The sequence below is a fragment of the Psittacula echo genome (genome assembly GCF_963264785.1).
Source record: "Psittacula echo genome assembly, chromosome: 7".
Taxonomy (NCBI): Eukaryota; Metazoa; Chordata; class Aves; order Psittaciformes; family Psittacidae; genus Psittacula; species Psittacula echo.
In genome coordinates this window covers 51,763,663-51,791,407 of record NC_137740.1, presented here as the reverse complement: position 1 = coordinate 51,791,407, position 27,745 = coordinate 51,763,663, and the positions used below count along the sequence as shown (strand labels likewise).

The 27,745-nt window shown below is 43.4% G+C and overlaps 1 protein-coding gene across 1 annotated transcript; it reads left to right on the top strand.

The window, feature by feature from the left end:
• Positions 1-938: 938 nt before the first annotated feature.
• Positions 939-26,853, top strand: SYDE2 (synapse defective Rho GTPase homolog 2; the record flags this gene model as incomplete). The annotated part of the gene is made up of 7 exons (XM_080624304.1): positions 939-1,044; positions 4,640-5,368; positions 15,245-16,338; positions 18,974-19,100; positions 22,501-22,682; positions 23,568-23,799; positions 26,351-26,853. 7 exons carry the CDS (start codon positions 939-941, stop codon positions 26,851-26,853), a joined length of 2,973 nt encoding a protein of 990 aa, XP_080480430.1.
• Positions 26,854-27,745: the final 892 nt, after the last annotated feature.

The window sequence follows — 27,745 nt, the reverse complement described above, 5'->3', positions numbered from 1 at the left end:
GGTGCTGCAGCAGGTCCGGGGAAGGGCAATGGAGCTGGTGAAGGGTCTGGAGCACAAATGTGATGGGGAACGGCTGAGGGAACTGGAGTTGTTTAATCTGGAGAAGAGAAGGCTCAGGGGGGACTTTTTGACTCTCTACAGCTGCCTGACAGGAGGTTGTAGTGAGGTGGGGTCGGTCTCTTCTCCCAGGTAACAAATGATAGGGCAAGAAGTAACGGCTTCAAGCTGAGCAATGGGAGGTTTAGATTGGATGTTTGGAAAAGTTTCTTCACCAAAAGGGTTGTCAGGCATTGGAACAGGCTGCCCAGGGCAGTGATGGAATTACCATCCCTGGAAGTGTTCAAAAACTGTGTAGATAAGGCTCATAGAGACAGGGCTAAGTGGTGTACTTGGCCGTCCTGAGGTGACGGCTGGTCTTGATAATCTTAAAGGTTTTTATGATACTATGAAGTATTTGAAACACGCTGTGGACCTTTTGGCAAGGAATGCCATGCACATGGCTAACGCAGGTGATGATACTCCTCTCTGTAGCGTGACAGACTCCGCGCAGAACTCGGGGTACTGCTGACGAGTCCGTGCCCGGGCAGGGCAGACTCCGGGCCGCCTGCCATAGCCTCGGGAACCCCGGTCCTCTCCGGCAAGCACCGGCGGGAGCGGCTCCCCTCAGGTAGACCAGGGCGGTGGAAGGGGGGTCAGCCGTGTCCCCTCACGGGCGGGGCGGGGCGGGGCGGGCCGGGCATGCGCACTGCGGACGCCCTCTCACCCCGCTCAGCTATGCGAGGTATGTGCGCGGTGGAGCCGGGGCCGCGCTCGCGGAGACACGCCGCCATGGGGCAGCGCGGCCCAGCGCTCCCGCTCCTGCCCCGCAGCGGGGCTGCCGGGTCCCGCGGGCCGGGGCGCAGCGCCCGCTGAAGGCGGCGGGGACGCAGCAGCCAGGCATGGCTGACCCGCTCCGCAGGACGCTCTCCAAGCTGCGGGGCAGGAGGTCCCAGCGAGGGACAGCGGGCTCCGGGCACCGCCACGGCGGGGTGTGCGCTCCGCAGGGTGAGTGTCTGAGGGACGGGGCTCCTCCACCTGAGACGGCAGGGGGGAGCGGGACGAGAGGGGAGGGGAGCGGTCTGGAGTTGAGGTCTGGAGTCAGTCCGCCGCGGTAGGATCGTCCCGTCAGTGGTTGCTGCTCCTATCGGGAATAAAGATTCCTCGTTAATGTGAGGGGCTCTCGGGTTTAGAGGAGCGCTTCTTCACCGCGCGGGTCTCTGTCACTCCTTGGCTTGGGTTTGCTGCTTGGCTTTGTGGTGGTTTGGGTTTGTTTAAGGTCGCGGTGAAAGCTTACAAATCAATTTTGCTGTTGTTTCGTTTAAATACGTAGCTATTATATTTTGTAGCTGTGTTAGGAAATGTAGTGAAAGAAAACGTGTTTAAGGAGCAGCCAGGAGAACTATGGATTGTTTGATCCGTATATGGAGAGGCTGGAAAAGCTGTTCCCCTCTTCGTTACGATTGGAAAAGCAGTGCACAGCATCATGTTGAAATATTTATATGTCTACGTAGTAGGCTGAATATCAGTTTTGACCTCAGTTGAGCTGAAACGTTGAAGTTCTTTGGCTTTGCTCATATATGAGCATGTGTTGTTACCATACTGGCTCAACTTTAAATACTGATCTTTTTATTTTCTTGTATATAGAGTGGAATGTGAAGGAAAATCCTGTCTTTTTTCACTTTCTTTTTCTCCCTTAAACACCTTTTGAGAGGAACCACTGACATGTTCTGCATTTGTTTGGAGGCCTGGTCTGGTTTTACATTAAAAGTATTAAAGTACTGCACGCACGTTAAGTATATGAAAGTACTAACAGAGAGCAGGCAGCATACTTCTGAATGGAACTTTGCTCTGGAACAAAAAGTATGTGCCTGGCCTGTCTTTGTCTGAGTGCTTTGTATTTATTTAAAACCAGCTCGTTACTATAACAGTTAGCAACATTGCAGACTTGCTCTGTGATATTGAACCACTGGTTGTGCAGATACTTGCATGGGAGACACTTTGTTTCTAAAATAAACGCAGGCATAAGGGCTTTCAGGAGCATGGCCAAGTTCGATTAAAGGGGAAGCAGTGGTTGCAGGTACTGCTGTCAGTTGCAAAAACTGCAGTTGGAAGATGTGCATTTGGATGAGATTCAGTGAACATTTGCGATCGATGACCCCTGGCAGTGTGCTGGCTTGTTCGGAGATGGGGTGACTGTGAATAGGTGTGATAGGTGCAGTGTCTCTGCCAGCAGTAGGGTTGTTGGAGGTGCCTGGTTAGTCATAAGGTTTCTGCAGTGAGCTTTTGCACAGGGTTTGTTACTGAAATGCCTGGGTGGATGCTGGAAACAAAGCTAAGTTTGCTTTGTGTGCTCGCTGCTGCTGGGACTGAAGGGCAGCTTGAGGCTGATGCCAGATGTGTAGCTGGGTGTATATTTAGGCACATTGTACTTCATAGAAGCCTGCTGGTTTGGGAATTGTGGGCTGCCTTAACTGGTGCGGATGGGCCAGTGTTGCTACAGTGGAGCAGGAAGTAGCAGATACTTTTTTTGTGTGGAAGTACAGCTCTCGGATGCTCCATCTATTTATGTCACTGGAGCAGAAACCGCTCCTTGGGCTGTCTGTGCAGAAGTAGAGGGCTTTGAGGTAGGAGGATGCCTGCCCGAGAAGTACCTGATCCAACATGACTTCTTGGAAATGGAGGTCTAGACCTGTGCCGCCTGCAGATTAGTTCCCTGTCCTTCTGGTTAGTTCTTGAAATAGTAGTGAAATTTGTGTAAAGGGGAATGTTTGCAATGGCACATTGAAATCTTGAGGCTGTGGGTGGGGGAAGAAATACAGTTGCTGCCAAATCACTGAAACTTTGCCCAGAGTTCTGCTCCCTCAGCCCTGCTTTCTTATTTTCCTCAGATTCCGTTAATGGACTGACTTAGACCCTAGTGTAGCAAAGCACTTCAGTGGAGGTGTGCACAGGCTTCAAAATGAGCACGGTTAATTCTGTTACTTCTTTGAACCAAGTTAATTCTTCAAATCACAAGCTGTTCATATTGCAGTTTAGCTAAACAAGTAAACCTCACCTTAAAAAAAAAATCACCAACTGATGAATCTTTCATCAAATGGTGTATCAGATTTTATCAAGGATCTCTTCTGTCATTAAAGTATAAACCTAAAAAGAGGGTGGAAGGGAAGGTGTTCAAGTGACAGTCTTTTTCCTGTCTCCTTGTCTGCTGTGAGCTTAGCTGGATTTGCAGAGCTGCTCCTTGAATTCTCCAGAGACATGTCCCTATTTTAACATCTGTGATTGGTGTTCAAATAATTTTTTGCTGAGAATAACGTTCAAGCAGTACCAAATAGCTGCTCCCATATGGAATTTTGAACTGCAGAGGGCTTCCCATGAAAAACAAGTTGTCTGTTTTAGGAGAACCCAGTTATCCCCATTCAGTCTCAGTGGCTGAGCAAACCCTGTCTGGGTTTTTTCTTCACAGGGGAGTGTGAGGGTTATCTGGCCTCCGTTCCCTGTGTATCATTTGGATGTATTTGCAGCTTTCCTTCCAGTCCTAGTGACAGGACCAGTGCTTGCCAGGATGGGATGTGCTGCTGCATTTGGTGCCCTGCAGCCTGCCACTGCTGCTGAGTGGGCTGCTTGGATGTGCTCTGACAGGGAGCTTGAGTGCAGGTGACTTTTTGGGTGCATAATTAAATGTTTGGCGACTGCTTTAAGGAAATAGTGTCGAGTCTTGGGAGCAGTCGGTGGAATCTGTTCAGGTGTTGCATTAAATTTTTGGTGTGTCATTAGATATTTAAAAACTTTTCTACTTTTAGATTAGACATTAGACATGATTCCTCCCTGTGAGGGTGGTGAAGCAGCAGCACAGGTTGCTCAGAGAATCTGTTCATGGAAGGTTAGATGGAGCTTAGAGCAACCTGGTCTAATGGAAGGTGTCCCTGCCCATGGCAGGGGGTTGGAACTGGATGATTTTAAGGTCCCTTCCAACCCAAACCATTCTGTGATTCTACAAGTTCTTCATTCTCCTTCCTTCCTTTCATGATGGTTTTATTCCCTACAAATCAGGGTTGCTTCTGTCTTAATTATAGGATAAAACTGATAAAGACAGTCCTTTCTGGAGGTTTTTGTGCGAGATACCATCACCTTTATTTATATAAAAATCTAGAAGTGAATCTATGCGGATTCTTGTAGCCATTTTACTAGTACATTATGCCAAAAGTAAGGTGTATTTCTTCATCGGCTAAGTAAACTGGAGAAATATCTCACAGCAACTTCTGAAACCAATTGTACCTGAACTTGGCAGAACAACCCCAGCCATTTCTGTGTAAGTATGCATGACCTTTCAGCAAAGCTATCTCACTGCCATTTATCTAAATTACATGGTGCTAAAAACACAGCCGAACAAGTCTGACTCTTTATTAATTATGTGCACATTCTGCTTTGACAGGCTGAAATCTAATTTTATAATCGCATCAACTTGTCTTTTGTCCTTTTGGATGAGGTTTGATGTAGATGTCATACGGCGGCTTGTGTGTTCATCTGTTGAAAGCAAAACGATATTCTAAACATTTATGTTTCCCTCCTTTTTTTTTTTTCCCTTTCTTTCTGGGAACAGATCTAATCGAAAATGTTTACATAGCTTCAAAAAGCAGGAAGGAGCCTGAGTCCCCGCAGGCCAGTGCGGTCCCTGAGCACAGGCTGCCGATGAACAGCATAACTGTTTCTAAGAAACGCAGCTGGCTGCAGCAGAGCACGCACCGACCTCCTCTTCCTCCTTCTCTGGAAGAAGAAAATGCCTGTAAGGAAATGCACAGGGCTGTTACCCCGGTACCCAAATCTCCTATCCCGCTGCATGAACCTGCAGTGCCACGGGCTCCTTCTGTGTCACTGGTGGGGAGGGAGCGCCCTGTAGGAAGCTGCGCTCCTGTCGGTGACACTGCAAGCCCTGCCGTGCCAAGGAGCCCTGCTTTGGACTTGGGTGAGGATAATGATGCAGATGATGAAGGAGAAATATGGTACAACCCAATCCCTGAAGATGATGAGCCTGACTTGCTGAGGGTGCACCCTTCTGCTGTGAATAGCCCTGTTGCTGTGGGCTCTCTGGCTATTCGATACAAATCCCTCTCTGGAGATGACTCTGGGATGTCTGTGAGTCCCCGTGATGCTCCCCCATGCTCCATGGAGAGCACAGGAAACAGTCATACATCTCAGCCCAGTGAAATGAGTCAGGCCGATGCTGCACATCCTGGGGAGCAAATGCCGCAGCACTGGCAGAGGTTTGCCTGCAAGGCTCCCAGTGTGCCAGCAGCGGAGGACAATCCTACCTTTAAGTGCCCTTCAGCAGGTAAGCGGGTTCAGGAACGTAAAAGTGTTTATGTCCTCTGTTTTCTTTTAGAGGAATAATAACCCCTTCTGATATTTCTGTTTTTTCTTTCTCCTCCCTTTATCTTAATCAAGCAAATTTCTGGTGGAAATGTTTGTCAAATTCATGAAATATGACTCAATTTGTGAGAGTGATGTCTACTAAGTGTAGAGCTGTACAGTCATTTCTCAGTCAGTTTGTCCATGGTGTGTCCAAGTGTGGTAGTCCTCTGTGCTTTTGGGCCCTCACCTTGCTGAAGGCAAAGGTTTTACAAAGCAAACTTGCTAAGGCCTGGTTATGCGAGGACACAGTGGTCGGGTTTCCTCTGTTAGCTAGTGTCTAACCCTGGCCTTATATTCCAGCCTTGAAGCTATTTAATGTCTGCAGAACTTTCTTTAACTTGCTGTCTGGGTCTTTTTAATAAAGACTTTTTGGAAGACCATATAAATGCTATTCATCACATTGTTTTCTATAATTGCTGTCTTGTTGACTGTCTCAGGCTGATCTAATAGACTGGAGAGGAATGGTTTTCACTTTCAGAACCCAGCCTGTTTGGTCCTTGTTATCTTTGGCTGAGTGTTTGATGGTCTCATTTCCATAGTACCATTACTACATGAATTCAGCATCTTATTAAATATTTTTCCCAGTCTTTTAAAAAAGCCCAAACAAAAATAAAACCACAGCAAACAAAAGTAAGTAGAAAAAAAACCCCAAGCCTTTCCAAAAGGTATTATTTTAATTAGTGATATATCTTACATTATCTTGAGATTAATTCTGGTATCCTGTTGAGAGTTAGAAACAGCGTAAAGTTTAGGAGACAGAGAATTCGAGGTTCCCCTCTTTAGAGAAGGCTCACGTTTCCTTTGCACACTTTTGCTTTTTGTAAGAGCTTGTATTTCTGCCTGGCTCAGCAGAGAGGACCTGAAACACCGGCATTGGAGCATATGTGTTGTCCTCCAGAGCAGGACCCCCATCTGTCTTGCCCTGCTTGCCATCCTGGCAGGCTTCTGCCTCCGCAACCACACGTGTCCAGAGTTGCTGTGCCTGGGTTCCCAGTGTGGAGACTGCTTCTGGAAACAGGGCTTGTTTTCAGAGACACCAGAGCAACTGCTATAAACAGCAGAAATAAAAACCACTTGGTCTTCTGGGCGCTCACGTTTTGTTCTTTTTGTGGGAATGCTGCAGACACAAGCGTATTTTTAGTGGCAAAGTTACTGAGCATTCATTTAGAAGTAATTCACTTTATAGGTGCATTAAATACTTGGACCAGTTATATTTGCTTGCAAGATAAATGAAATACCATGTTCTTAAGTAGATTTTTGTAATCATTGGAGCTCTAGGTGCTTTGGAGAGGTCAGTAAGCGTGGTTATTTAGGAAAGCCATGTGTGTCCTGCAAACTGGTTGACCCCCACTTAGGGGGTTAATCTCCCAATATACAAGTGACTATTTAATTTTAAGAAAAATAAATCCCTTAATGTGAGAGAAGGAAAAAATTGAAATTGTTTTCATACTGAAGAAACATTTATTTCTGAGAGCAAAATTGCCCATTTAAAAATATGTCTTACGAAACTGGGAGAAAAGTTTTCACCTGGTTGGTTTGTTATGCATTGAGTTAATTGAGGTACTTTAAATGCAGCTCTCAATTTGCATGTATTGAACAGTGATCACGCTGAATAGATTAATTGATGATGAAGTGGATCCCTGCTGCTCAGTAATTGGCTTGATTCTGGAGAAGTGATTTAGTAGTTCTTTTTAATCCAGTTAAGGTATCTACTGTTATTTTCAGTGAAATTTAAAACGACAGCTCATCCATACAGAATTACTGCATGAAGGGCAACATAGCCAATTTAGCTTTATTTGTGTTAGGACCTTACTTGAATTATACAACTGCTATGAAACAGATGTCTATATACTTAGCAGGCTGGGTACATTCAGCAGTAACTCCTGACAAATAAGTGATTACAGCTTTGAGGAAAAGTCTGCTTACCTTCCTTACTGGTATTATGTAATATATGTCAATATTGGTTAGAGTCTAAAGTATAAGATTTTGAGAAGCACAAGCAGAATAAAGGCCAACAACAGAATAAAAGCCAACAAAATATACAGTTCATTTTGTCATTTGCTGCTTTCTTCTGTGGATAATGGAATCAATTTTACCTTTAAAACTTTAAATATTGTTGCATTATTTGGGTTTCCAACTTCGTAGACAGAAAATGGTTGTGGATTTGGTTCTTTTTGATATTTTTTTTTTTTTGAAAGAGACCTTGTTAGACAGAAGTTTAAGAAAAAATAAATTATAGAATTCAGTTATTTGGAGTCGTTCCAAACACAACAGCGGATAGATATTTCTTGTAAATGTCATCAATAAAATTATCGTAGTTGTAGAAGTGCTGATTTGCCCCATAGTCTTAATTTGCACCATTAGTTCCTGGTGTTAATCTGGTTACTTTCACACTAAATGCCATTTGTTAATAGGATTTGTGTAACTCCTTGGTGAGTAATTCTGGCCACGCTGGCTTTTAAAAGGAACTGATTAGACATAAGGTGTCCCTTGGTGTTCTCAGTAACAAGTGATTTCCCTCAGGGGTTGGTGTTGGGCCCAGTCTGGTTCAACATCTTTGTTGGTGACATGGACAGTGGGATTGAGTGTGCCCTAAGCAAGCTTGCTGATGATACCAAGCTGTGTGGTTTGGTTGATACACTGGAGGGAAGGAATGTCATCCAGAGGGACCTAGACATGCTTGAGAGGTGGGCCACATGAAGTTCAGCCAAGCCAAGTGCAAGATCCTACACTTGACTCCGGGCAATCCCAGGCGCAGCTAAAGCCTGGGCAGAGAAGAGATTGAGAGCAGCCCTGCGGAGAAGGACTTAGGGTTGATGAGAAACTGAACATGAGCTGGCTGCAGTGTGCGCTCGCAGCCCAGAAAGCCAACCGTATCCTGGGCTGCATCAAAAGGAGCGTGACCAGCAGGTCGAAGGAGGTGATCCTGCCCCTCTGCTCTGTTCTCATGAGACCCCACTTGGAGTGTTGTGTGCAGTTCTGGTGTCCTTGCCATAAGAAGGACATGGAGCTGTTTGAGCAAGTCCAGAGGAGGGCCACGAGGATGGTTAAGTGTGCTGGAGCACCTCCTGTACAAAGACAGGCTGAAAGAGTTGAGACTGTTCAGCCTGGAGAAGAGAAGGCTGCGTTGAGACCTCACAGCAGCCTTCCAGTATCTGAAGTGGACCTACGAGAATGCTAGAGAGGGACTCTTCCTTAGGGACTGTAGTGATAGGACAAAGGGTAATGGGTTCATACTTAATCAAGGGAAGTTCAGGTTAGATAAGGAAGAAGTTCTTTACTGAGAGGGTGGTGAGGCACTGGAACAGGTTGCCCAAAGAAGTGGTAAATGCTCCATCCCTGGCAGTGTTCAAGGCCAAGCTGGATGGAGCCTTGGGCTGCATGGTATAGTGTGAGGTGTACCTGCCCATGGCAGAAGGGTTGGAACTGGATGATCTTAAGGTCCTTTCCAACCCAAACCATTCTATGATTCTATAGCAGAACTTGGGAAAATAATGTGGTTTGTTTGTAACAAGTACGCAAGAGATTGAAGTAAGAAGATAACTTGGTTCCGCATTCGTAATATAGAAACAGTGCTCAATTGTGCTCTTAGGTCTGTGAGAAAATAGTTTAAAGAGGAAAGCACCCTGGAGGCTGTTTTTAATTTAATGTCTCCTTGTGCAGATAAAATGATTGGATTTTTTTTTTTTTTTTTTTGTTATAAATGCAATATGAAGAATTCTACATACAGGGGTTTTTTGCCTATATATAAAATGTTGAAGTAAATTTTGTTTACAGCAGTTTAGGATTGAATTCTAAGTGTATGTTTTTATAGATGTGTGTATCACTTCCAAAATGTTGAATTAAAACACCTCTTTATAATACCACCTCCTGCAATAGATTTACACTGTGGCGCCTTCTAAAGAATTTGTAATATTTTTCTTTTGGGTAGAATTACTGTTGGGATTAGTGTCTACCTAGTCAGTCGAATCATCTCACACCTGGGTGTATCTCAGAGACATCCTGGTAGGACTTGGTGCATTGTAGGTTGCCAGGATCTGGACGGTGCTTTTGCCATGGAAAATGTATATGTGTTAGCTGCCTGGGTGGAAGATCCTGGTAGGAATCACCATAAGCAGATTTAATTTCAGCATTGCAGGAAGTGAAGATTGAGGTCCCTTCCAACCTGGTGTTCTGTGGTAGAATCATAGAATAGTTAGGGTTGGAAAGGACCTTAAGATCATCTAGTTCCAACCCCCCTGCCATGGGCAGGGACACCCCACACTAAACCATGGCACCCAAGGCCTCATCCAACCTGGCCTTGAACACCGCCAAGGATGGAGCATTCACAACCTCCCTGGGCAACCCATTCCAGTGCCTCACCACCCTAACAGTAAAGAATTTCTTCCTTATATCCAATCTAAACTTCCCCTGTTTAAGTTTGAACCCGTTATCCCTTATCCTGTCACTACAGTCCCTGATGAATAGTCCATCCCCAGCATCCTTGTAGGCCCCCTTCAGATACTGGAAGGCTGCTATGAGGTCTCCACGCAGCCTTCTCTTCTCCAGGCTGAACAGCCCCAACTTTCTCAGCCTGTCTTCATACGGGAGGTGCTCCAGTCCCCTGATCGTCCTCGTGGCCCTCCTCTGGACTTGTTCCAACAGTTCCATGTCCTTTTTTTGTGGAGGTACCATGTTCACACTTGACACCAGTGCACGCCCCATAGAGGTTGCCTTAAATCACATTAAAGCTACAGCGTTCTTTCACCACTTAGACCATGACCACTATCTTGGTTTCCAAATACATCTTTTGGGGCCAATACAAATATTTTTTGTGCTTAGATGTTGCAGATAAGCTTCCAGCAACATAGAGAGTATACTGGGCAGCAAATTCTATCTACCAGTTTCCTTCCACATGTTGCAAATACTATTTGCTTAATTTTTGTTTTTCCAGATGGAAGATGCTTTGTGATTTAACTGTTCTCCAAGTGCAAGGAGCTTTGGTTTCATGAGGCAGAAAAGCATTCATTTGAAATATTTGCATAATGCTTGAGATAACAGAATGGTTTTGCGTATGGCAGAAAGGTTCCTCTGCTCCCTTTTACTCCTGCGGAGCTGAAGCCAGTTTTTTGGTGGGCTTATGGGGAGCTTGTGCCCATGCTTTTGAAGATCAAGGGTTTATTCATGCATGTGTCTTTGATCTATGGGGTGACAATGCCATAAAGACCTGCTGGTGGAAGAGGCAAAAGGATGTAGCAGCTGTGGAGTGGGAGCAGTTCATTTAAAATCGCCATTACCTGTTCTGGTTTGATTTGTACTGAGTAACTGTTCATATTCTCTGATTGGGGAAATAGGGGCAAAGCTGCTTTTCATTCCATGAAACACAGTGAGGGGAGGAAATCTTTGTGAGAGCAGCCCAAACAGGCAGTGCTTGGCATCAGGCACAGTGCTGCTGCTTGTGCCTTGGTGTGATGCCAGCACATGAACAGAACCCACTGCAGTTTATGTGCATCGCAGAATCATTGATACTTAAAATATCTGCAACTAACTCATGCTTATTTGTAGATACTGAACTCTTTAAGTGTGGTGAGAGATCTAAAGTGCTGTTACATGTGCTTGTTCCTCTCTCTAATGAGATACCACTGTCAAGGATGCTCTGAGGGTCGCCACTGTGACGGAGAACACGCAGTGAGTGGTTAGCCCCTTCACCTCTCACTGTGCATGAGCCTTGAGGGGGTTCTGCTGTAATCACTTCCTGTTTTAATTAATAGGCTATTGGAAGCAATTTATTTTATATCTTTTGCTCCAGGGATCAAGTGATCCGTGGGTTGATGGGTTTATTACAGCTTAATTAATGTCCATGTGCATAGTATTTGAAAAAAGCAGACTATCTTTACAGGATTCATAGAGGGGTTTTTGTCTGTTTGTTTGTTTGGGGTTTTTTACCTTTTTAATAATTTTTCCATTCCTTCACACTGAAAACTGTTATGTGGGATAGAACTCAGACTGCATTGATCAAAGTAATAGTTTTTCTAGGGGTAAAAAAAGACTTTTTTTACAGGTTAAACCAGGAGATTCTTCCATTTATTTAGATAATTAGAGATGTCACATAGAAATAATTCCATTCTATTTCACTTTTTAAAATTTCTTTTTTGTGTGTGTATGTGTCCTACCCCGAGTTGCTGATATGAGTAGAAATGATGCTTTCTTTGTATCCTAATTGAAATTGCTTGATTTTGATACAGCATGAATTCTTCTCTCAATGGTATTTACAGTTCTGTTTTGAAGTTTTGTATCAGAGCAGGTCTGGAACTATCTGAGGATGAAAAAAACCTAAGTTGCCTGCAGCTGTGTAAGTTAACAGCCCTTGACATCAGTAGAGCTGTGCCATTTGCGTCAGTTGAGCATCCAGATCAGTATTTCTTGTAAAGTATATCTTCTTTCTAGCACAGAAGAACAGTAGTCCATTTTCACTCACCCATTGTTTGCTATGAGAACAATTTTAAGATATTTGAGCTTTTCTGTTTTGATTTGCTGTTTTTTCATTTTTAACGCATCTTCCCAAAAAGTCCTTGGGTTGTTTTTGTGAATAAAACTACTAAAAAGGCATGAAAAACATAGGCAGAAGGGAAGCTTTGGTTTTGAAAGTTACAACCACTTTGTGTAAGCTGTGTTGTTGAGGATTTTTTTTTTTTCTCTTTTCAAAATGAAATGGCTTATATCTTCAATACTAATGCCATTATTCTAAAGAAAAGCTTTCAGTGTTAGATTGTGGTGTACTTATTAAATACGTCTGGAGAATGGTAGGAAAAATTAAATTACCTTTCAGGTTTAGTTTGGTGAGAACTCAGCATTTCCATTAGTTGAGAGAGTGGCCATTTGATACTTCAATAGCTTGCTGTAATAAGGAACTAATAGTTTTCTGACACTTACTCATTCACCTTAGCTTGTTGCCCCAAAAATAAATTACAGGTTTTCTGAGGAACTTTAAAATAACTCAGAAACCCTACCTGAAGCGATGAGGAATGTGACATGTATAATAGGATAATCAAATGTGCCTGTAAAATAACATGCCTTGCTGGCAGTGGGTATGATGGTGATATATGTGCCCAAGCACATGTAAACATGTTAAACAGGGCCAGACAAGCATCTTTACTGTGCTAAATCACTGCAGGGGCTGTGTTTTAAGTGCTTAAGATGGTTTGAGTTCTCTCTTCCCTTTGGTCAGTGTTGTGTAGGGGTATGGTCCGTGCGAGCCAGCCTGCTCAACCAAGGGGACAGCGGCAATTGCCTTGTGGACATCTGGCCAGATGGGAACAAAAAGAAGGGATCGGGGTTCATAAGGCACTGTGGGCTGGTTGTGTCTCTCCAGTTGTGTCCCTTTGGTTGTATAAAAGGTTTCATCCTTTCACATAGCTGTATCACTGAGCAAAGTAAAAGGCAGCTTTACTAGTCAAGCTGATGGAAGCAGTCACTTATGATGTCAAGTCACTTTTACTTGGCTTGTGTTGGCCTTCAAAAGCTGGTTTGCTTTTTTTTTTCTTTTTTCTTGTGTTGCTCATAATGCTAAATCTTCAGAAGGCATAAGGTGTATGTAGGAAAGACAGTATATTGTAGAACAGCCCAGGTTGGAAAGGACCTCGGATCATCTGGTCCACCCTTTGGTGGGAAGGAGAGCCTCAATGAGATCACCTAGCACCCTGTCCAGTTGTGTCTTGAAAACCTGCAGTGATGGAGACCCTACTGTGTCCTAGGGGAGCTTGTTCCAGTGATTGAGTGTTCTCACTGTAAAAAAAAAAAATCAATTTATATATATACACATAAATATATTGTCAGCTGCATATGCAAAATGACCATCCCCTTGCTGCCCTGGTAGTCATTTACTCAACAGGTGCCTCTTATGTTTCATCTTCTTCCTTCCTTCCTCCACTATCCTGCTGTAAGGGTATGTTCAAAGCTTAGCTGCTGAGATGGGATGTGCAGTGGCTAAGTGAGTAGGGGCAGGGACAGTGAGAAGCCTGTTTCCAGCAAGCCTTGTACTTTGGTAAAGGAATGAGGAGAAGCTCATTTGCTCTGGCACCCCTATGGGAAAGCTGTATCAGATGGGGAAGGCTGGGAAGTGAAGAGTTACCAAACTATGCCACAGCTCCTTTTGCAGCTTGTTCGGAGTTGTGTCGTGTACGCTCTTTAAAATGGCGTGCATACCTCAGCACATTGCTGGCTTTAGTGGAACAACATGTGGCTCAGTGCTGATGGGAATACCATCCTGCATAATACTCGACTGTTAAGTTTCTTCCAGCCACATATTTCATTTTAACTGTTTGTTGCTGAACACAGCAGAAGTTGGGCACATAAAAGTCAGGGTGTTAGATTGACTCTTCATTTTCAAAGAGCTGGGAAGGGGGGGAAGTTTAATTTGCTGGCCTGCTTTTCCAAGCCCGTGCCAGAGACTTGACAGAAAGGGAAGATTAATGTTAGCAGGCTGCAGTATGGCACTGATTGCTATGGAGCACTCCAGGCCAGCCCACCAGTGGGACTGTGCTGTGATTTGCAGTACAAGGGAAGGCTTTGTCCACTTTTATCAAACACTACATTTCTAGCTAGCTGCTTGCCAGAAAAGCACAGCAGGCGTGCTAGAAATAGCCTGTCCCCTGCAAGGGGGCTAATTCCATGAGATGCAGGGCCAAATGAATTTTCCTCTGTTGCTCTGGAAAACATATTCTAGGCGTTATTTTTCGTAACTGAGACTTTTGTACAGATACTCTTTTAAGCAACTGTCTGCAAAAGTTATTAAAGCCAAATTTCTGTTGGGACTACAACTGGTCTTTGTAGGGGATTTTCTGGGAGAAAACCAAAACTACAACAAATCACCCTGACCAAAGACCAGATCACCTGATTAACTGTTTAAGCTAAATGAAGTATTTAGAGTTACAATTAAATGGTGAAAATTAATTTGGATGAACAAGGGACTTGTAAAAGTCACTAGCTCTATGGTGATTTGGATTTATGGTGATTAGTTTAGAATTGATAGTGGTAAGCCTTTAAGAAATCTGCAAGAGAAACCTCTGTAAAGTATGATTTGCTGAGTATCTCATGAAAATACTTAAGGAATGAGGCAGTGCAGGAAGGAATAAATCCTTGTTGTATTCCTTCTCCTTCGTCCTGTGGTGGGAAGGAGGAGCTGAGAGAAATGACGGAAGAAAAGGTGTGAGATGTTCACTGTCTGTGTCTACACAGGAGGGATTTAGCTCTTTTTGGTGTAATAGAGGGACATGCAGAAGAATACAGTCATAATCTGTTCTAGAGATGAGTGTCTTTCCTCTAGATCTAAGAGGAGTGGGCAGTGCTGATGTGTTGGCTATGTAGCTAAATGTTGGCTTTGTAGACAGGGGTGTGTTTGCAATATTCCAGTGTTTTCCCATTTAAGACTGGTTTCATTACACCTGTGCCCCAGGAATTCAGCCACGTCTACTTGTACAGGGGATACAGCACAAATAGCTTGAGCTGAATGTCATGGGTGAGATAGCTCGTTTGTTTTTTTGTAGTTTCTGGCCCTTTCATCTCCATAAAGCAGAACAAATCTGGATTTTGACTATGAACGGCCAAAATTGGCTGAGCAAGCCAGCAGAGCACCACTTTCCAAATGCTCATGAATATCTGCCTGATGAATGACTGATGGTTGTCTGAATGAATTGTGTGTATCAAGTTATGACAAATCAACGTGTTTTCCTCTAGCTCAATATTTGTTTTTTCATTGCTGAGAACAGCAGTTACTGAGTGGTTTGAATATGATTATTCCTTCTCTTTTCTTCTAAAGGGTCTGGAGGTGTACTTGCACACAAGGCTGATATTCCCTCAACAGAGGTTTCTCCTCCAAGTCCCAGTCCTCTGAAAAAAAGCGGATCAATCAACTGGCCATTCCCTGATAGAATTAAATCTCCCAGAACTGTGAGGAAGCTTTCCATGAAAATGAAAAAGCTGCCAGAGCTGAGCAGGAAGCTGAGTGTCAAGGGAAATTCAAGCCATACGAGTTCAGATAATCCTCCTTCCCTGCTGAAAGCCAGGGATACAAGCCATACAGTGTCTTTGCCATCTTCTGGAAACTCAACCACAGCTGCCAGCAGGAATGTGATAAGTCGTTACCACCTGGACAGTAGCGTGTTGTCACAACACACCCCCAAAAAGAAAAGGTCAAGGAGCTCCAAATCTTTCAGCAAAGGTGGTTACCTCAGTGATGGTGACTCTCCCGAACTTATAACAAAATCAGGTAAACATGGGCATGAAACCAAGTGTGGAAAAGGAAAGGAGAGCCTTCCAAGTAATGGTGGTAAAACTGAAATAGATATTGATGCCTTCAAACACTACAACTTTTCTGATCAACCTAAGTGCTCTCAGTACCTCTCTGGACTCATGAGCATTCACTTCTATGGTGCTGAAGACTTAAAACCACCAAGAATAGACTCAAAAGATGTCTTTTGTGCAATACAGGTTGACTCAGTAAACAAAGCAAGAACAGCCTTGCTTACGTGTAGGACAACATTCCTAGATATGGACCACACGTTCAACATAGAAATTGAAAACGCTCAGCACTTGAAGCTGGTGGTGTTCAGCTGGGATCCCACCCCGCGGAAGAACCGTGTGTGCTGCCATGGAACCGTGGCTCTTCCCACTCTCTTCCGAGTGGCAAAGACGCATCAGCTGGCTGTCAAACTGGAACCCAGGGGGCTTATTTATGTCAAGCTGACACTCATGGAGCAGTGGGAGAACTCTCTTGATGGCCTCGATGCAGATCGGGAGCCTGTGATGTTTGGGGTAGATGCTCGGAAAGTTGTAGAGAAGGAAAACGCAGGCTTGATGGTGCCACTTTTGATGCAGAAATGCATCCTGGAGATTGAAAGGAGAGGCTGTCAGGTACTGTGCATATTTTAATCTGTTCTGTTAATACTTCTGTGTTAGGGTAACTGTTGTCACAGAGTGTATGCAGTGAGTTGGAAAGGGGAAATGAAAAACACCTTTACATGTCAGTTTTTGTTTTCTTTTGCTTTGCAGCTCCTGTTTGGTAAGCACTAGTCACTGTAATGTGGGAAGAATAACAGAACTGTGTGAAATCAGTGCTTCCAACTTGGCCTTTTTAGGGGAGATGTACTCAAAATAGTGCTTTAGGACTGGGATAGTGAAATGAATCTGGAGCCCTCAGCATGTAGAGTCACCCTCAGAAAGCAGAGTTGGGAACTTGAAAATGCTTGTTTCCTGAGGCACAGATCACTCCATAAGGATATGTATCTAAATGCAAAAATGAGTATAATGTTACCTCCTCCCCAAAAGTGAGGCATCCTGTGCAGTGACACAAAGTGATGAGGACAGGTCTTTTGACAAGATTTTACTTGCATGTGTTCAGTCTCAAGCCAACGTGCCGAAGACTTGGCTCTGGCACACAGGTGATAACGGAGACCTCAGGGGACTGAATTAATTGTTTCCCGGTGCCACTGCCCCTGGCCTTTCTTTAGGTTGTTCTCAAAATTAGGACAAGAGATGAATGCTGTAAAGCAGCAGTGCCCAGTTTCTTCTCTTCATCTTAATACAGTTTTTTGGTTGATGTAAGGTAATGGACAAAAATATGTTTGAGGAATGACGTATGAAAACAAATAACCAGTTATGGATGTTAGACAAGAAGGAATAGGAAGGACTATTCACAGTCCTAAGGTCGGATGGTGGGAGGACTCTTGCATGCTATTCCACAGCATGTGTGAGCCCTTGGTTTCTTGTACACCTGTTCTTGCTCAGGTGAAATTGAGAAGTAGTCACACCTACCACTGTTTCTATTTTAAATTGCTGACAGGTTGGATATAGTTCCAGGTGTTGAGAGATTAACTCTGCTATTTATAACCTAGGTCATAAAATACAGAGAAATCTTACTTCTATGTAATTACTTTGCTGAAAGTCACTGCTGATAACAACTGTATGATTGTTATTGTGAATGCTTCCATTGTTATGCAAAGCAGTGGAAAAGAGAAGTTTTAGTCTTACCAATGTATGTGTCCCATGGCTTCAGCATTTTATTTTGGGCTTATTAGCACCTAGTCATGCAAATGACATTGGGTAATCAAGGCAACACTGGTAATGAAGCGATTGGGATCTGAATTGTCTGAATTTATCTGGTGCTTTTGAGCATGAAATCTGTTTTGTGTGTTTGCACAAGGAGAACCAAAAATGAGAAATGTACTGTGAACTTTTTTTTAACCACGTGCTTGCCTGATGTTTATACATACTATATACTGCAGACTGCTGTCATGGTGTGTTACCTGCACCTGAATTCAGGTCTGGCATTAGAAAAGTTTGAAAGAAATTGACTTAGGCAAATACTAGATTGTGATCAGTCTTGGGAAGAGTGGATACAAATTCAATTGGGTAACTTTCCATTTATTTAAATAGGAATTAATATATAGCCAGACAAATACTCTTGCTTGCAAACTGAGATTTGTGTGGTCTAAGTCAGTACAGTCTAAGTCAGGGTTTGGTTTTTGTTTGGGTTTTTGTGTGTGTGTGTTTTATTGGGGCTTTTTTTGGTGTTTGTTTGTCTTTGGGTATTTTTTGTCTTTTGAGTCCCTGGGAGTTTTGGACTAACCATTTACTGCTCAGTACAGCTGCCTATGAAGTTCATTAAAATAAAATTAATATGTTTAAGATTTAGTTCCTTAAGATCATAAGAGTGCTATGTGTAAATGGTGTTGATGAAAAGTAAATAATGATAAAATGCAAGATTTGAGTGCATGAAAGTACATAATTTAACCAGTAATTCAGTCTAAGAGTGTTATGGGTTTCATTCCGATCGCTTTGAGCAAGTTAAATAACCCCTGTTTTGCATAAAACTTTTAATATGATTTGTAACACATGTAGGTCAGCATCTTGTCATCTTTAAAACAGCATATTGTAGGTGTAATAATGGAGTATGGTTAATTTTGTTGCTTGTTCTTTGTTTCTTTTTAATTGGCTTGTAACATTTCTTATTTTAATAGGTAGTTGTATGACTGCTTTTTTCTGCTTAATGATTAATAACCTTATTTTGGTATATATATATAAAATTTATGTGATTTTAAAATACATAAAGCTCAAACCACTTCTTCTCCTAATTTCTTTCTGCTGAAGTTCCATTCCTGCCTTGTATTATTAAACTAGGAAAAATAATGGTGGTCTAAATAAATAGGACAAGAATAGATGTTTCATCAATATTTAGTTTCCTGAGTTTGCGTAGAAGTAAAGCACTAAATTATTCCAATTTAAAACTCCTGTCAACAAAATACTGCTCAGGATGTTCACCATTATGGAAAACATTAGTGTTATTCAGCACTTCACCGACCCAGCTGTGTGTCTTGTGAAATGTTTGGTACCATACATGACCATTTGATTTGCACTGATTGAATTTCTTTAATATAAATTTTCAAACAGTTGGTTTAGTTGCACTTCCTGGGTGAGACAACACATGATGCTAGTTATTAGTCCCCTCTGCAGGGAAATGACTGATGTAGGCTGTTGTTTTTGCTTCTAGGTAGTAGGCCTGTATCGGTTATGTGGCTCAGCAGCAGTTAAGAAAGAACTTCGAGAGGCATTTGAGAAGGACAGCAAAGCTGTTACCCTCTGTGAAAGCCAGTACCCGGATATTAATGTCATAACAGGTAATAGATTTACTTGCTTTTTTATAGTATGGACTTGTGCCGTGTTCCTAAAGTACCTTTAGAAGGTGAAGTTTTGCTTTGAACTAGTTTTCTGTTGTCCTTTAACAAGCTGTTAACTGCTGCTTTCTATTGATAAAAGTAGGTGAGGATGAGTGCAGTGAGCAGTGGGGATGTGTAAGTATGAAGTAGCAGTGATTTGGAGGGATGGTATGGAAGGAGCTGCTTTCAGTAACTACTCCACCAGTTACAGAGGGAAGTGAAAGTCTGAAAGGAGCCGAGGTTCCGTGAGCCAGTTCAGGCTCTGCTGTTGGTTTGTATTGGAGTGGGTCACTTGACTGTGATCAGGCACGTCAGCTGTGCTAACAACTCTATAACATGATTCCAAGGGTCTTCTCGGCTAAACCCCTTGTCCTCCCTTTATGGTGTAGATTGCAGGACTTTTGGAAACCCATGATCTTGCTTAAGCTGGTTAGAACTGCAGGAAAGAGCCTTCATTTGGTCATTGCTTCTTTTAAAGCATAATTAAATAGCAACTTTTTTCTGCTCACTGGCGCGGCCATTGGCTTGTTGTCATGCAGCAAGCTCCTGGCAAAGGTGGGAAGGACTGGGAGTACAGGAACAGGAGGTCTGCGCCTGCATCAGCTCTTTACATGAGTGCCTTCACAGGAGTTGCATAACTGAAGTAGGCTGTTGAGGTTGTTTTTGTTTGCCTAAAAGCGGAACAGTTTTAAAACTATTAACACTTGTTATGTGAGCCAAAGTTACTTGCATATCAGGTACCACTGGGTAAACCAATTGCTCTGGGAAATTAGTCAGAAGCATTAATTTCCTACCTATCCAGGAATGGAAAATGTAACAACAATAGCCAGGGTATAAATTTCCTGTGCCAAAGCCCTTTCTGTAGCATACAGCATCCAGCTGCATGGGACAGTTCTACCCTGTTTAGTGGTTTATTTCATTTCAGTGTATTGGGAATGAATTTTGTTCATTACACTTTAGTCTTCTGACACTACTTTATAATTGTACTACTACTTGGTGACATTTACTGGGTTAAATAAACCCTTCGATTCAGAATGTACAGTCCAGTCTGTTCGCCTTACTTGCCTTGGCAGATTTTTGCTGTTGGGTTCAGTGTTGCTCTGAAGTACAAGCATTCTCGCAGCAGAAACTTGTGTTTCTGTTGGCGTACACAGATAGTATATACCCTTTGTAAAGGATCTTTTAAACTGGATAAATTTCTTCTCTTTACAAATAAATTAATGAGAAAAAATGATGATAACTTCTAAGATCAGATTGTTCCATGAAATTATTGAAGCCCTGTTTTTTCCCTGATATTTGTAAATCAATTCAGAATGGGGGGAATAAAAACCCTCCGGTGCTTTCTGCCAAACAGCAGGCACTGCCTGATATTAGCTTGTAAGCAGACAAATGGTCTGGATTGAAAGGAGAACCTGCAATTTCTGCTGACAGACATAGGTACCCACTGCGCTTAGTGCTAGCAATGAAAGAGCCCACAAAACCTCTCTTGAATTTCCTTAGGGAGTTGGATTGCGGGGGAATGTTTTCCCTGGTGTTTTACTGCTATATTTGCAATGCTGAGGCTGATGCACACAATCCATACTTTTATCAGCCAAAACATGTGTTCCATAAAATATGAATCCTCAGCACAAATCTTGGCTGATTTGGAGAGAAGCGCTGCCTCGTGTCCCTCTGAAATGTGAGTAGTGCTCCTTTGTGAAGAGATTAAAAGGATTTTTTGGTTTTGACAGGTCTCCAAAGACTGAAGAATGAACATTTAATGACTAAATCTTGACCGAGAAATGCTCTTGGGGTTGGCAGAGGCTTACACACAAATTAAATCTGGTTGTGGCTCAAACTGGAGCATGCAGCCCAGTTTTGGAACTGACCAGAAGTCATGTTGTTGTACCATGTCTGTTGGCATACACGTGAATTCATATCTCTGCATAAAGCATGCAATGCTATTAACAGCTCAGTGGGCCAGAAAAATGAGGAATTAATGAAGTGGATGGCAGTTTGCGCTTGCTGTCTAAATTTGTTGTGTGTGGTTGTGTCAAGGCAAATGTGCTAGTGGGCTGGCAGCAGTGGGAAGTGTAGATTCGTGGCAAAAAAATAGCAGCAGCCTCTTACAGGGCTAATTTAGCTGAGTGAATAGCAAAAGGATTTAGAAAGGTCAGGGGGCATTAAACTCTCCTGTTATTCAGGGCTGAACAGGAGAAAGTCCTTTGACAGGTGGTGGTCCTATGACTGTGGATGCTATTACAGGATTTCCTACTAAATGATTTTTAATGGGCAGTTGTGAGTTTTTCAGTAGTATAAAGGGATTTGTTTACAACAGACCAGTTCCTACTGTAAGCTGATTCTTATGTCAGCTTCCCCTTCCAAAAAAAGCACAGCTGAAGCAAAGATCCTGATAAAAGTCAGCATCTTTTGCTACTGTTTTGCTTATGGAAAAAGGAAAGTATCCCAAACCATGCGGTACAGCACCAGCCTCTGCCACATTTGTCTCTCAAATATTTTAACCAGCTAATCCATGCATGGAACGTGGACCTCTAAAATCCAGGGAAGATGTAAAATTTGGTGGGCAGAGAGGAATATGGTTAAGCTGTTAAACAAAAACTATCCCCTTAACTGGAGCTGTAACAGAAGTGGCATATTCTTTATAAAACAAACAAAATACACCAAAACATGTTCCAGAGGAATATGGCAGGCAGGCGGGAGCTGGTGTTTCCCTCTCGAGGACATCTGTGTGGTCTTTGCTTTGGTAGATGAGGAAATGTGTGTGCTTCACCAAACATACCGCTGGCACTGGGATGTTTGTTTATCATTTTATAGCTGCAAATAAACTGAACAGACAAATTGACTGCCGTTGCGTGTAAAGGAGGAGGTGTCATGGAGCTGAAGACTTTGGTGTTTGTAAAAGCTCCTTTTCTTGGACAGGGCGAGGGACTACTAAGAGCCCTTTCCTTGCCTCTCCCTCACCCCGATGAGGAGAGGTGCCCACTCTGTGCCTGGTGTACCCGTTCCTGCACACGCCTCTGGAGGCAGTGCACCTTCCTGTCCTGGCTTCACTCCTTTCTGTGTGATGAGCTGCCTTCCATGAGTTGGAGAAGCTGCTGGGATTGCAGGGATGGGGTGCTGGTGGCCCTAGCCTCATGGGGAGGTTGCAGAGATACCTCCTGCCTCTTAGCTGAGTCCATGGTTCACTGTGCCATGTTGCTGTCATCCTCCCACCTCTGGCTCACAAGTGTAAGGAACGTCACTGGCACAGAGGATTTTCTCATGGTTCAGATGAAGCTGATGTCCCTTAGTGGTCTCAAAAAGTGCTGGAAAGTGAATCTGCACCTTGTTAAAGGCAACTGTTCTTGTGTCTCTTGTGAAGGTGTCCTAAAGGATTACCTGCGAGAGCTACCCTCTCCCCTGATAACGAAGCAGCTCTACGAAGCAGTGTTGGATGCCATGGTGAAAAATCCCTTGAGAATGACAGCAAGCGGCTGTGAGAATGACCCAAGTGACTCTGAGCACACAGCAGCCCTTCTGGATTGCCTGCCAGATGTTGAGAAGGTGAGTGGTGTTAGCAGGGGCAAGTAAATTGCATGCTTCAGAAAATAAGGAACGTTTTCACACTGGAAATAAAACATGTCAAAATGTGTACACGCATTTCCTGACTTAACAGTCCACTTGGATTTTTGATGCCTCACATCTTTGAAAATATTTCCATGCTGTGATTAATTGGAGGCTCTGAATTACTGGGTTTATTCTGGGTTGCGTTTTATATTGTCTCTGTAAAACTGAATGAAAAGCTGTGACCACTACTTTTACACTGTTAGATTGAAGATTATTCTCCTGTGATATCCTGCTCCATTTCTGTGGAGCTCTCTGATCTGTATGTCGTAATCACAAGGGCAAATGCATTTGGCTTTCTTAAGTATGTGCAATAAAGCCTTTGTTTACCACTGTGCAGTGTGGTAGTGGTGTGTGCTGACACCTCCCAAATGTAGAAAACCGCAGTTAGCCTATTTCTAGGGGGGGACATAGAGAGTGAGTGGCCTGCACAGTACCTGGAAGATACCTGGAAGCTTGTTCTGATGCTGGGGTCATACTGAATATTTCTTTATTTTCTAATGTACCTGGATCATCAGTACTGCTTCTGCAGTTTCTCTCCCCTCTCCTCCTGTCCCCTTTCAACTGTGAGAAAACTCATAAATGTAAAACTGAGATCAGGTAAGAAACAAGCTGAATTTTACCCGAAAGTCTGTCTTAATTAGTCTGCTCTGTGGTAGTTTAATATGGCTTTCCTAATTCAGGACTTACATATTCGATTGATGGGTGTTGGCAGAAAAAACATAGCTGTCAGCCTTGCTCTTAGTCTCTGGAGCGGCAATGTTAGGATGTCAGCACCACCAATGTAAAGTATTTTGTTTCCTGAGCAGCATTTTGTTCTTTTAGGCTACCCTGAAGATGCTGTTGGATCACCTGAAACTAGTGGCTTCTTACCACGAAGTAAATAAGATGACATGTCAGAATTTAGCCGTATGTTTTGGGCCTGTGTTACTGAGCCAGAGGCAGGAGACCACCAACCATAACAACAGAGTCTTCATTGACTCAGAGGAGCTTGCTAGTGCCCTGGATTTCAAAAAGCACATAGAGGTTCTTCACTATTTACTCCAGCTGTGGCCAGGTACTGTTTCATGAACCACTGCTGTGTGGTTGTACTGTGTAACAGTGTATGTTAATCCACAGGATGATTGAGCAGCATCATAGTTCCTATAAAACACAAGGTACTATGTTATCACCTGGTAATCTAAAGAAATCTTGACAATTTTATAATCTATTATTTGTATTTGGGTACTTTGTTTAATAGGAAATCTGTTGGTTTTATTGCTTTCTTGTCAGATGGCAGAGTTTGAGTATAATGTCAGAAATGGTGGAGAGTGATTTATGTGATTAAAGACATGAGAAAAAACAAACCTAGTAACAGTGAGGCTTCAGCATCTGATTTAGGGAGTTTGGGAGATGGTATTTTGTTTGTTGTTTGGTTTTTTTGGGGTGTTTTTTTGATTGTTTTGGGGTTTTAATGGGGGCTTTGATTGTTGTTTTTTTTTTAACCCACCTGCTCTCCTGCTTTGACCATTCAGGATTAACTGTGTATGGAATTCATTAGTTGTTTGGTATCTGAAGTAACCCAAAGGGCTGCTTCATTTCTTCCCTTGTAATTTGGCAGAGTTGGGAACATCCTGACAGTCTGATTGATAACAGTTTGCTTGCATTAGGCAGTGTTAGCCACTCTGCCCCATTTCCAGCTGAGCGGGTGAGTGGCTTTCCAGCAGCTCAGGTGCGGGTGCTGGAAGGATGTCACTGCAAGAGCTGCTTGTGGATGATGCTCTTCACATTATTTCCATACTCTGGTGACCTGGTGGTGGCTGTGTCCTGGAGTCACCTCCTGTGACAGCCAACCCTGCGGCTGTAACAAGTGCACACTGACCATGCTCTGGGTCAGCGCAGCAGGGAAGCTGCCGGCTTTTGGCTCTGCCTGAAGATAAGAGCAAGAGGAGAGTTAATTTGACAAATGGTGCATCTTCATGATGGGCTTGAGGTGGTTGAGGACACTTCTGCTCCATTGTGAGCTGCAGCTGGGCAGTCCTAAAGCTGCTGACCACCAAAAATGAAAACAGGTTATCAGTCTATGAGCCCTCACAGGAGAGAAACATGGGTGGAGGAAGAGGGAGACTGAGGGCTTTTTGGGCAGCAGATGCTGTGCAGGAGCTAATTATGAAACCCTGGGGACGGCTTACAGCATAGCTGCTGTGGAAAACAAGTAGGTAGATGCAGCTCTGCCCGTAGGAGTGTGCATTGCTGTAAAGGGGACAGGAGTAGGGTCAGTAGTGGAGTTTTCCTTCACCTTGAAGAGGAGAGCTGAACGTTGTCCCTTGGATTGCAAGAACTGAACATTGTGCTAAAAAGGTGGTAAAACATGAACACAGACATGTGAGCAGGTGTACACCAGACAGTGTAAACAGAACAGTTGGACCTGACGGAAGGATCCCAGCCTGGTCCCTTACATTTAATCTTCTGTAGATTGAGACAGCTTGATAATCAGCATGTTGTGCAATACTTCAATTTCCGTATTTTTCCAACCGAAAACAAATAGTCCTTGTTCAGTTAGACCATATAATACTAGCAAGTTATTGTTAAGCCACAGCCCTTCCTCTTAATGGAGCATAGTCTAAACAGAAGAGCTTTTGTTATAGTAAGGGGGGGGGGGAAGCAGTAATAGTTATTGCATGTTACTGTTCAGGACACAAAGTAAGACTAAAATCCCCTGGAGAGACCTGTAATGCAGACCTAGAAAGAGAAGCAATGGGCACATCTCAGGACTGAGCCTTTGAGCTTGTATGCAAAGAGTCCAATGAAGATTGGGTGAGATTGTGAACCACAAGGGTTTATGTGCACCACATTTTCTATTCTGTGGGAATAGAAAGTCTCTGCTGCTAATTCCAAGAGGTGGTCTGTGTAAAAGCAGAAGTTTTGCAGCTCAGATGCTTAATGGGCTTAATAGGTCAGTAAAAATATTTGTGCTGTTTACCGTAGGAAGCCGGTAACAGTGGAGGAGACTGTTAGTAACTTACGGTGTAGAATCGTGAGCTCAGGTAACACCGCTGTCAAATCTGTTTGAGTGTACATCTGACATGGGGTTGTGGCTGCTTAGACAAATTAATGCAAATGAGCTGCTTTAATAGCGCAGAACATTAGGGAGAAGAGAAGCACAAGAGTTCGGCTGTTCAGCTTCTCTAGGTGTTCCTCAGCAGTGGGGTTTTTGTTGCATTTTAACCTCTTTTGCTGTGCCTGCTTTCTGTTATTCCTGTAGCCTGGGCCAAGCGTGTGAGCTGAGCTGTTTGCTTTTCTTTGACCCAGAGCCCGATAGTGATTAACTCACGCTATGAATTTAATTGGTGCTCTGGGAGTTTCTACTTTTTAGATAGGCTTTTTTCTCTGTTGCAATTTGAATCTGGCATGAATCTTCAAAACTGAGCTTTGACAGTAGTTTTTCTAATTATTTCATATCACTCAGTGGTGGAAAATGTAATAGTGGAATGTGTTGGCTGTAAGCTTGCATGTATTCATGCATGCTCTTAGCGTGTGACATCAAGGGAGGACAGTTGGCATCTATTGTCCACTTTTCTTGTTTCAGCATGGTTTCACTCCTAACTGGTGTAACTTCTCTCTTCTAGTACACCACTCACCTGCCAAAGAGCCAACACATCTGAATGCCTTTCCTGAGCACCCATCCTCCCTGAATTACCTGAGACCCAAGAGGCAGAGGCCTCAGATGCTGAATCTGAGCAGTACTGAGATGTCTGGGGTGCTCAGACCAAGGCCAGCAGGTCTAAACAGCCCATCGAGCAACCGCTACGCTGGAGACTGGAGTAGCTGTGGGGAGAACTACTTCTTAAACCCAAAAGACTGCCTGACTGAAGCAGACTACGATGACGTCCCTTCGGAGGACTCAGAGAGTGGGGATGACAGCAGCAAAACCGAGGAGCCGGATGCCCCAGCAGGACACCCACAGTCCATCCCTAGGGAGCACACGTTTCAGAGCTATTTGACAATGCAAGCAATAGACTCCGCGGTGGATCACAAAGCAAACCTCAAAGACCTGCAGGAAAGCATCGATACTCTGATAGGAAACCTGGAAAGGGAACTCAACAAAAACAAACTAAATATGAGTTACTAAACCCTGCCCTGCACGACGCCTCCTCCTTGCTCCTCACTTGCCCCCTCACACCTCGTGGCAACACCATGGCTGCCTGGCGTTAACACGCTTTAAGCCATTCCGTTATGTTTCTGCCTTTTTGTTAGAAGGTGTTGGCCTGATTCAGCTGTTGGAGACAAGCTTAAGGACCGTGAGGTGATTCCACATAGTGGCATTTCTCCCTAAAAACACTATGCACTTAGGTGGTGTGGGCAATACCTGGTACAAGATAAAGCAGCAGCTCTAGTGGAGGAGCAGAACTCCTCAATCATGAAATGCTGGCTCTGGTACAGATGTTCCTCTTGGAAGAGGATGGATGCTGCTCGGCCTCATTTTGCAGCATAGACTTCACAGACTTGTTCTACTATATATGCAATGGCTGCTATGAAAAATGCTTTTTATATATATAATATTTATATATAAAGTTTTAATTGTACAAATATTAACGTATTCCTGTATTAACACTTTCCAGTAATTATTTAAACAAGCAAAAATTAAATATTTTTCTAACCTTGTTTGTATATATCTGTGTATAAATGTGCATGTGTCTGTAGCCACGTTTGGAGAGGAGAGGTCCCAAAATGATGCAGCATCCCCATGTTGAGGAGGACACATTCAGTGATGCCGGGAGGAGGTTACACCTCGGGTAACACAGCATTTGTTTTATGCACAGAGATCTGGCCAGGGAGAAGGCAAGGGAATGATTAACGTTAATGACCTTGTGTTCTCTCTCACACACCACCTGCTTTCTCTGTTGGTTTTTTTTTTTCCTTATTTTTTTGTTCAGGTTTTTTCCCTACCTTTTTTTTAATTTCCCTCCATATATAAGGAATGTCTGGAAGGTATTTACCTGTCAAAAAACACTTCTGGTTTG